The sequence below is a fragment of the Ostrea edulis genome, chromosome 2 (assembly GCF_947568905.1).
Source record: "Ostrea edulis chromosome 2, xbOstEdul1.1, whole genome shotgun sequence".
NCBI lineage: Eukaryota > Metazoa > Mollusca > Bivalvia > Ostreida > Ostreidae > Ostrea > Ostrea edulis.
In genome coordinates this window covers 94,981,087-94,992,579 of record NC_079165.1, presented here as the reverse complement: position 1 = coordinate 94,992,579, position 11,493 = coordinate 94,981,087, and the positions used below count along the sequence as shown (strand labels likewise).

The 11,493-nt window shown below is 35.6% G+C and overlaps 1 protein-coding gene across 1 annotated transcript; it reads right to left on the bottom strand.

The window, feature by feature from the left end:
• Positions 1-8,286: 8,286 nt before the first annotated feature.
• On the bottom strand, positions 8,287-10,739 carry LOC125680152 (toll-like receptor 4). The gene has a single exon (XM_048919595.2). The coding sequence runs from the start codon at positions 10,717-10,719 to the stop codon at positions 8,641-8,643; it is 2,079 nt and encodes a 692-aa protein (XP_048775552.2). The 5' UTR covers positions 10,720-10,739; the 3' UTR covers positions 8,287-8,640.
• Between the last annotated feature and the right edge of the window lie 754 nt (positions 10,740-11,493).

Here is an 11,493-nt window from a genome sequence, read left to right as displayed (position 1 = left end):
TTCGTGCTGCATATAATTTGACATATTCCAAGAGATCACTGTCAGATGATTTACATCCATCCCACACAATAGAGGCATATTCTAAAGCTGGTCTTATAAAAATACATGTAGTACACACATTTATAAAATTTACGAAAATCGTCCCAAGGAAACATTGTACCGTTGTCTAATTCTTCCATAAACACGGAGGTCATTTTAAGGTTATTTATCATATGTATGAAAATTATGAATATCTTATTGCGTGTCTTAGAAAGTGCTAATATCTCATCAGTATTAAAAATATTGAATTGCCACAACTCCATAACGACAATAAATCTGAAAACTGAAAGGGGTCTTTGTCGGCCTAATTCAAGTATTATGTACATGTATAGAATTTATGAAAATCTTCCCAGGGAAACTTAAGTTATCGCGTGTCATAGAAAGTGTTGACGGACGAAGTTTGGCACAGAGGTGTTTTATTGAAACTACATACTAATGGAATCAGAGGCAGTGTTGTTACTAGTTATCTTTTTTGTCGGACCCAAAAAGTTATGTACAAAGACCAATTGTCTTTAAGTGCAAGTTTAAATGCAGGGGTGCCCCAAGGCTCTGTTCTTGAATCTGTATTATTTTTAATCTATGTTAACGACGTTGCAGAAAATATTATGTCTTTCTGTAGATTATTTGCTGATGATAATTCAATTTAACATGCATCTAAGAATTTAAATGAAATTCAATTGACTTTGAATCATGACCTTAGTGTCCTAGATGAATGGTAAATAATGGTTGTTAAAGTTTAATCCATCTGAAACTAAAGTTGTACTTTTTTCATTGAATAAGAACATTGGTCCTCCTAAATTATTTTTTCAAGATTGTCAGTTGGAGTATGTGCCAGTGCACGGAAGTAACATTAAACAGCTATTCCCGTTCGTGCGGCCAAGCTGCGGGTACTTAATACAAGTTACAATTTTTCCAAATTAAATCAAAATGTTAGTGCAATGTGAAAATTGAATATTTAAAGAACGTTTGATTGCAAAACTTAACTGACAAGTAAAGACTGAAGGAAATGCCGATGTAGGGAGGTACTTTGATGATGTGAAAAGCATATATTCTATAACATCGTATTTGTATGGTATGGATCTCTAATTGCATTGTATAATTCTCAAATCTTATTCTTAACCATATCTGATTTTACTGGGGCTCTAGTTGGTCAGTACATACTGAGAACGGAAAAATGTAATTAGAAAATGTTCCAAACAAATGGGAAATTATAGTATTATGATATTCTTTTATTAACTACAGAAATTAAATAGAAAATTCTTCAATACAAAAACAATAGATTGAATGCAAAATCAGTAACATTATATTATTATGATTTCTATAATATATTATATATTACAAGCTATTGAATATTTACACTCTACGTTATTTTCATATTGCAGCGAAAATTCCTACCTTTGAATTTAATTTCATCAAATCAATCAACTTAATGACACCCGGTCTGAGGTCGTGATAATTACTGGCGTACTTCAGCTGAATGTTTTAACACTAGAATATACTACATTTCCGGGGGGGTGTTTCCCAAACGTCTACTCCATCTAATGATAAAAGGTGATTAAGGGGTCGTCTAAGGGGAATACAAGTAGAGTTTACTTGTACTTTACATAGATTATGAAGAATGATACAAAAAATTTATTAATTACACCAGTTTGTTAAAGGTCTTCCTAAATGATGTGAGAATATTTAATTTAGATCATTTGTACTACTGTATGCAGACACAATATTAATTAAAGAATCCGCCTGATAGATAAAACCAAAAACTGGCTGTAATAAAGTCCATGACTCATTGCAGTGAATAACAGACACAAGCAACGTTTACCAATTTATTCATATAACAGCAATGACACATTCGGGATATACTGAAATGGACAATATCGGCTGCATGTGAAAATTTTGTGGGGTAACTGGGGAGTCGCCCAGTGAGCCAGTTTAACTTAACTTGTAAGGGGTACACTGGGGGGCTCGAGTAAAACATTCAGTGCCCAGACCTGAACGGACGCCAGCGTTCTAAGGAGGTAAGCGAGACCCGCCCTTCTCACCCTGTCTCCTGCAGTGCTACCTGGTATGTACATTATCATGTTGGACATAAGCCCCAAACATGCATCAGACTGTAGCATCCCCTCACTGAAGTGAGGTGGATGTGGGCCCAACCGTCCCCGGTGGTGGCCCCACTATTAGTTTACTTGTTTTAACTTGTACGACTTTTAGTACTGTAAATTGCCCCCTGCTTTAGAAGCAGGTGGGGGGAAACAACCAGGTTTTGGAGCAGAAACAGTCATCACATACCATTACCGACTCCCCAGTCCCCAATCCCCCTTAAACATGCGACAGTCTAATTAATTAGACTCAAATACACTGTATCAACAATTTGCCTTAAAATTAAAAATTCCCCCTTAACATTTAAAAAGTTGTTATTAAGGTACTCCATCCCGAATGGTAATGCAGTCACACTTGGTGTGGTCCAGGCTTTACCATTTACTTTATCCAGGTAACCTGTTGGGAGTCTTCGTCTGTTGCGAAACCTATGAAAGAGAAGGAAACAGCAGAACCAAAAGGAAAGAACATGTATATACAAATTAAAATTGGGGGAGGGTGGGTGGGTGCTTCGGTTGGAAAAAGTGTAATGAATGGGTTCGATCACAGGGAGTACCGAGTGTGACATAGTGCATACAAATTAACTTGTACCATCTAGCCGCTAAAGTCACGTAGACCCGACCTACAGGGTGTATCAAAATTAATACGGACTATTTGATATAAACTCAAATAATCTCGATTATTCTCAAAAACACCAACCGACCTCAGATATTAGAACAAGTGCTAAATATAATGAAAATTAAACATTGCTTTAAATGAAATTGAAATTGTGAAAGTTTTATATCTAAACAGTGCCCTATTTGCTGAAATAACTTTTGTAAACTGCATGAATATGCATTGATCAGTGCTTTTTAGCTCACCTGAGCTGAAAGCTCAAGTGAGCTTTTCTGATCACCCGTATTCCGGCGTCCGTCCGTCTGTCCGTCCGTCTGTAAACTTTTCACATTTCAACTTCTTCTCAACAACCACTGGGCCAATTTCAACCAAAGTTGGCACAAAACATTCTTAGGTAAAGGGAATTCTAACTTGTTAAAATAAAGGGCCAGGCCACCTTCCAAGGGGAGATAATCAAGAAAAGGTAAAAATAGGGTAGGGTCATTAAAAAATCTTCTTCTCAAGAACCACTGGACCAGAAAAGATGAAATTTATAGATAAGCTTTATTAGGTAGTGCAGATTCTAAATTGTTAAAATCATGGCCCCCGGGGGTCGGATGGGGCCACAATAGGGGATCAAAGTTTTACATACAAATATATAGGGAAAATCTTTAAAAATCTTATTCTCAAGAACCACTAAGCCAGAAAAGCTGAGATTTATATGAAAGCTTCCTTATATAATGCAGATTCTAAATTGTTAAAATCATGGCCCCCGGGGGTCGGATGGGGCCACAATAGGGGATCAAAGTTTTACATACAAATATATAGGGAAAATCTTTAAAAATCTTATTCTCAAGAACCATTGGGCCAAAGAAGTTCACATTTACAAGAAAGCTTTCTGACATAGTGTAGATTCAAGTTTGCAAAAACCATGGCCTCCAGGGGTAGGTTTGGGGCCATAATAGAGACTACGGTTTTACATGCAAATAGATATGGAAAATCTTCTGATATGGACCAAGGTGACTCAGGTGAGCGATGTGGCCCATGGGCCTCTTGTTAAAATGTATTGTGCATGCATGAAAATTATCCGTGCTTAAATTCTTAAAATCCTTCATGTGGACATATCCATGTAATGCTATTGATTATATCTGATAATATAGGGATAATGTTTCTGTTTTATTTATTACGTATCTAATATCCAGGTAAACTCAACCAGTATTCCCCCTAGAAGGCTATTTCACCCCCCTATATAAGGAGGTGTTATTTTTGGCGGGTTGACGTTCGGGGAATAAACCATATCCGGAACTGACGTAACCAAGGTCAACAATTTACGTAATATCGAATCATTTAGACTTACGTACTCACGCGCATATATAATCAATCAATTTTTATTTATTTCTTTGAGCCAACTGACTTATCAGAGTAACAAATACAATAATAATTACAGGCCTCAAGATCATAATGCATTCAAAATCTAAATATTGTGATGAAGTGATTGAGAAGTCAATCATTCCAAAATAAAATTGAATTAATTTAAAAACATTCGGTCTAGAACAATAATACTTTTTCAATCCCCCTCGGATCGTTGTACAGTGGACATTTTAATATAAAGTGAAATTCGTCCTCAATATCATGAAGGTCACATGTACAGCTTTTGTTACGTTATGGTGCCTGCCTACTTCAATATTCAAAAGATGGCTTGACAACCTAAATTTAGTTAAAGGTACACATGCTCCAGTTTGCATGTTAGATTTTAATAAGGCTATCATACCATGGTATTCTATGAATGATATAAAACAAATAAAAAACCTCTCTTAAATATGCATACAAAAATCTACGGTTGTAGAGATATCAATGAAAATAGTTTTAAAAGAAAGTCGGTCTTTTTAAACACTTTCTTTCCGAAACGAGCCGAGACACTATGAATTGTTTTGATTTAGGAATTTACATGAAATAAAGCCGAGAGTCAAAACTCTGGGGATATGATTTCCCAATTTTAGCTTATTCTTTTCTGCTTTTCCTAAATATACAAATATACTACTACTACTTTACATTAAGTTTTTATGCATCTTCACTAGCCAAGGGTTTTTGGTCCACTCCTTTCCCCATTTATTAAGTTTGGTCCTGCCCTGAAAAGCCAGAACCTCTACTCCGTGGATTATGAAAAAAAAAAATTGTAGAGGCCTTCCTACTCTACATGAATATGTATTTAGTTTTTGTTACAGATTTGCAGTTGTAGAGAAGAAGATATTTTCGAAAATGATCTATCTTTGTCCCGCTCCTAAAGCCCCTGGGATGCAGGAGTCTTCAATTTTACGTCTCACTATGCCTTGTTTAAAACATGCTTCATACGAAATTTGAAAAGAATTGGAATTGTAATTATCAAGGAGAACTTTTAAAAAATGTTTAGTTGTTAACACATTTAATCACTGACCATTTTGGCCCCACCCTGTTACCAAAACCCCAACTCTAGGGATCATGAAATTTACAATTTTGGTTAAGGACTACCTGCTCATTCTGAATATCCATTTAGTTTCAATTTAGTATTAATAGCATTAGAAATGTTTTTAAAATGTTTTACACATAAACACTATATACCAAGTTTGGCCCTGCCCTGGGGTCAGAACTCCTACGGGAATCATGAAATTTAGACAATTTATACCCCCCTCGTTACAATTTTGGTAGAGACCTTCCTTCTCTACATCACAATGCATTTAGATTGTCTTACACACGTGTGGTTGTAGAGAAGATGTTGCAATATTTGTCAATTGTTTAGCTTTTGCCCCCACCCCAAAGGCCCCAGGGGTGGAGGAATCCTGAAATTTACAATTTATACCCCCCTCGTCCCAAAGATGCTTCATGCCAATTATGAAGAGAATTGGAATGGTAGTTATCAACAATTAGAAGTTAAAACTGTTCAATTGTTAACGCACGTTGAACGACGCACGACGACGGACGCAGACCAATTACAATTGGTCACCTGAGCATATTACTCAGGTGATCTAAAAAAAAAAAACTTTCCAAATTCTTTTCGAAGCCACAAATAAATACAAAATAGATTCTTTAAAACCCCCAGAATATTGTTTGAACCGTAAATATACATGTATTAGAATTCAACAAAAATTGTCAATAAAAGAAAAAATTCAATATTTCAGATAACATTTATTCCGACGACGGGATTGCTTATCATGGGTTGAAGTTGACAACTATACAGCGTTCTTTTTCCCCAAAGAAAAATGTTCTTATCTAATCCTTAATAACTACTGCCACATTTTGTCCGTAAACATGTATTTACAGATATTTTCGTGCCGACAAAATCAGTGAATTTAGCTGTTTTGTGAAAAAATGAACTAGGATTTATATGTGGATTTGTGTTTATTTATTGAGCAGGTCTAAGATCAAAAGAAACCTGCGATCTGGGGATGCGAAATATGGGTATCTAAAAGATAGTGCTGAATATGACATGGACGAAATATCCGTGACGGGGGAATCCGTGAGTGCATGATGACACCGAGAGTGATGTCCGATTAAGTGTTGAATCGTATAGGGGTTACACTCACGGATGAATTAGCGAACCGTGGATAACGCATAGCTCGATGATGTAATGTACCGTAAGATACGGATCCACTCTGACTTTTATCGCGCGTTATATGCTTTCGGGTTTCGGCCGTACTACATTTACCGCTTACCTGTTGAATGTATTGGTAGTGCGCAAACTCCGTACAGCGTCAAATTCTCCGGGACTACTTTCCCCTACGAATAATGATAGTGGAGTTGTAGCATAACGGAACATACTAAGCTGACCGGAGCTTGGGTAGTGCGTGTCACAATAACAAATAAGTAAACAAGCACGGAAGACTTCAATCGGAATCAAGTTCCTGCATTAAAATGCTATATTTCCAAGAAAGGAATGACTACAACCATTTATATAAATTAGGCCTATATAGTATGATAAAAAACAAAATACATACATATTTTTTTTCCTCATTCAATTTCTGGTTCATTATAAATGGCATGCCTTTAAACCCAACTTTTACAGTCAAAATCGCTGCTCTATAAACAATGTACTTTTAACTTTATCCAGTCAGGTATGCCCAGAGTACTGCTGGCTATCTAGCTGTGTCTAGCATCTTGATCGATAAATACACACATGGGTGACGTTCATATTTTTTCTCCGTAAGTTGAAGGTAGGAAAAATAAATGATTTATACATTTTATTTTGACATCAAATAAAGAGTTAATCGTGCATGGACACATATTTTGGAAATCATATTCATTGATTTATTTAGTCATCAATTCATTTGCCGAGAATCAATTTCTTCATGAAAAAATAACTTGACATCTACATCAGTGCTCACGAAAACTTCTTTGAGACACTAACCATACTGGCTAATTAATTCCACAATATTGGATTATCAGGGGCGAATTCAGGAATCGCAGTTGGGGGGGGGGGGGGGGGGGCGTAAGTTTATGAGACAGAGGGTCGGGAGGTCGCCTTGAGGCGAAGCCCCCGGAAGCTCCTGGATTTTACAGATTTTATAGGGCCTGAAATATGAATCAGTAGTCAATTTTACTATTTCTGTCATTTTTAATGAGGTAAAATTAATAAAATGCAATTTTTGAAAGGATTTTTGGAAAAAATGTAAGTTCTCCCAATAAAAATAATTCAATAAATCCAAAGATTTTGTCATTTATTTCTCTGAGAGTGGAAGAAATTATTGTTTCTTTAACCGTTTACATTTTCCTAAACAAGAGACCACGATTTACCTTAATTTTGAAAATTTTAAAGGAGGTTGGGGGGGGGGGGGGCGCCGTCCTGCGCCCCCTTAAAATAGAACATAAACATTAAAGAATGCATTTTAATAACATTTGATAACATGTAATGATTGACAAACATAAACCATACTACTTCAATCCCCCCCCCCCAAAAAAAAAAACCAAACAAAACAAAACCCAACTTTATAGGAGATTTTTTGAATCCAGCCGTTTACTGATCCAATTTTCTTCAATGTTCAGATAGGTACAATGAGTGCTGAGTTAATTTCTATAAGCCAGTAGCCTTAGGGAGTCGGGTTGTTGATGTTTTGATGAAGCAGACCTTATATTTATTATGTTTCGTCGGTTTTAGCGTTTTTTCTTTACTCCCTCGATTAACATATTTTAGTACTTTTTAAAAATCTCATGAGGCTCACTTTTAAAATATTTTTATGTTCTACTGCGTTCTTAACCGGACACGTCCGATTTAAACCTAAAGTGACATGCAAACGATGAGATTAAAAGTTCCTATTTCATGACTGAATAACATGTTTCTATTTTATAAAGTTATATTTTAATCTGCATTATCTAAATCCATGTACTCCATGAAAATTATGAATTAAAATGTATTCTGATAAAGGATGCACAATGACATTAAACTTTGAACATTTCTTTTTTTTAAGGGGGGGGGGGCTTAAATCCGGTGGTGTGAACGGGATTTCTATGTAATCATCAACTGATCTAAAGATTCGGGACACTAATTTGATATTCATGACAATATGAAATTTTTGTAAAGTTCGCTCACTGTTATTTATATAAAATAGCATGTGTAATTTCCATTGCCCCCCCCCCCCCCCCCTAATCATCTCTTCTGTATTCAGACATCGTCGATGCTTCATTTTGTTTTCAATGTTTATGATTTTATCAAAAAAGGTTATTACTTCCGCTGAACAAATGGCTTATTTGTCATTCGCGGATACACTAGATTCCACAACACGGAACAAGCTCAGCACTTGGACCGAGACTTTCTTCACAGATGAGAAGAAAAGAATAATAATAAAAAAAGCTATGAAAATGCATGTACAGTTCTTTGAGAATCCATTGTAAGGAAAGCAAAGGATCTGATATCAAAAAGTATCAAACTGAAGTTATGTCAAGCTATTTTCTCAAAGAATCGCGGATTTGATTCCAAAAAGATTCCTTTTCATCTTCCGTTCCTTGGGCTTGCCATTTTGCATATGTCATGGTTGAGAGAATTAACCTTAATGGAGTTGTAATGTTCTTTGGTTCAATTTTGTCAATCAAAATTACAACGAGATTGTTATTCTGCTCCAAAACCATCCGATTCTGTACGATAATTAGCTCAAAGTCACACCATTTACTTTTTGTAAAGTTGTTAGATAAAACAACAATGATCTTTCGACTCGTTTGAATGCTGGTTATTATATTGTCTACTATAAGCTTTCCTACTTGAAAGTCTCGGTTATGAATACACAGATGATAGCCCTCCCGCTCTTCGAGTGTTGGAACCAATGTATTATGTACAAAGCCCTGGTCCTCCTCTGCATAAACCACGAAAGCGTCGTAATTAAAATCCCTCTTATCTTCAATGGTTTCATACCCATCCCTTCGTAATCTGTACATGTAAATCAGATATCGAATGTGCCACCGTGCCTTGTAGACGACGAGAGCAATAACAAGAACGAAGAGAGAAACTGAGCCGATAATTATTAAGACTTTTACATACTCCGGATATGGACACATTTCGGATTCTGTCAATTCTATGATGATTTTATTCTTTAGGCTTGAAGGAGATGCACAGAGTATGGTTTTACAGATTTCTGTTTTCGGACATATTTTCTGTCTATTGTCTATTGCCCAGTCATGAAACCATTGTACTTCTTTGCAGGTACACGAGAACGGGTTATTTCCTAGGTTTATGAATCTTATGCTTTGTAGAAAATCGGGCGGAAAGGATTTTTCATCTACAGTGACGATGCGGTTATCAGAAAGGTCGAGGTATCGAAGTGTTTTTGACTTTCCGAATACTTCATATCCATTCCATTCATCTATAGAGTTCCTGCTCAGAATTAGTTCCCGTAACTGAGGCAAAACTCTAAGAAGACCACGTGGGATATATCTTAGAACACATTCCACAATGATTAGAGATTTTAAATTTGTGAGAGGGGTCAACATTTGTGTAAAAATCGTTTCATTCACCTTAAAGTAATTCATTGACAAATCTAAAACTTGAAGTTTACGGGTATTTTCAAAAATCAAAAGTGGGTAAAAGTTTCGAGGAAACAAAGAAAAATGAAATGCATTGTCTATGAAATATAGGCGCTTAAGACTAGAACTGTTAAATGCATTGTTTTGTATAAATTCCAGTTGTTCCGCCATTTGGCTCAAGTGAAGTGTTTTAAGTTTTGGAAGCATTGAGAACGTGTTAGAGAACAGTGTCCGTATTGCGTGGTTATTCAGATTCAAATATTCCAAATTATCCAGGCATTTAAACTCTTTAAAAGTTGAGAATTTATTACTCTGAAAGTCAAGTATTTTCAAACTACTTAAGTTGAAATTGCAGAAATTCGGAGAAACATTGAAATAATTGCTTGAAAGATTCAAATATTCAACGTTGCTGAGATGGGAGAAGTTCGTTGTTTCCGTTTTTAACCTGTTTCCGTGGAGAGACAGATTGCGAAGAGAAGTAACTGGAGAGAAGAGATTTCCGTCGAGAGTCTTTATTGCATTAGACTCTAAAGTAATGTTGAGGACATTGGTGCTTTCTAGTCCCTGGAAAAATGTGGCTGGTATGGAAGTGAGATTTACCCTGTTTATTATCAGCTTAACTAATTTCGGACTGAGTGAATTAAAACTTTCTGAAAATTGTTGCCCACTTAAATGTTGTTCATCCTCAATATGAATGTGAGTTAGGTCACTTAAATCTGCAAAAGAGTCGTTTGAGAGTGTGTTGATTCTATTTTTCACAAGAATAAGAACCTCTAATTTCGATTTTCTCGTCAAAGGATTCGTTAGATTTAGGAAAGTAGATCTGTTGACCCGACCCAAGCAGTTCTTATACATATAGAGATAGGTAATGTTGTCTGGAAACCGCGGGATGAAAGTCAGATTTAGTCCGCTGCATAATGCGAAGTTTCTGTAACACCGACATGGATTGTAGATGCACTTGCCCCATGGAACATTCTTCGGAGCGTTGAGAGATTCATTGTATTCCATTAAAAGCAGAAAGGAGAGGAAATATAATGCAATACGTGCCTGAAATGAAAAGGAATTTTCCTTGAGAAAAGTTCGTATTGTTCATACTCGTATGTGTAGATAAGAAACTACTACAACACTTGGAGCGTTTTATCATTTAAAGATATCAATAAGATCATTTTATATATTTACGACATGCAACCGATTCTTGTGTGATTTTTTAAAAATGAATTCTAAGGGTTCTTAGTTTTCAACTAACAGTTTGGTTACTGATATATGTTTGTAATCCTTCCTGAAGAATACTGATTTTAAGTTAGAGATACACATATACTACATGAGTATTTTCGGTTACATTCTGTATCAATTTTGAACAAATATTTATCAACGTTTGTCATGCTTTCTATCCATCCCAGAGACCATAATTATGATTATTTTTGATTAAATCAACTAATTGAAGGATACACTATCATGTGACAAAATTTACTTACAATCTGTTTAAAAACAGGAATTAGATTCGTCGTCCTTAATAAAATCCATGGCTCATGGACAGTAATTCTGAAATTATGAATTGGAAAAAGCCCACAAAGCAATTCAAAATATATTAGAACAGGAATCTTACCTCCATTTTTCATCTCGTAAAATTTTCAAAGGTATATGAGTAACTTTTGCACACCTTTTGCACTTTATATAGCATTTTCCATGTCAATAACTTCCTTTAAATTAATCTATTTCTGAGATAGACCATGCTTCTTTGATAAATACAAGGACAAATATAGATCAAATGTGGTGGCGACA

What these genes read in the sequence shown, in the direction of transcription:
- LOC125680152 (XM_048919595.2), bottom strand. Translation starts at nt 10,719, where the DNA reads ATGGAATACAATGAATCTCTCAACGCTCCGAAGAATGTTCCATGGGGC.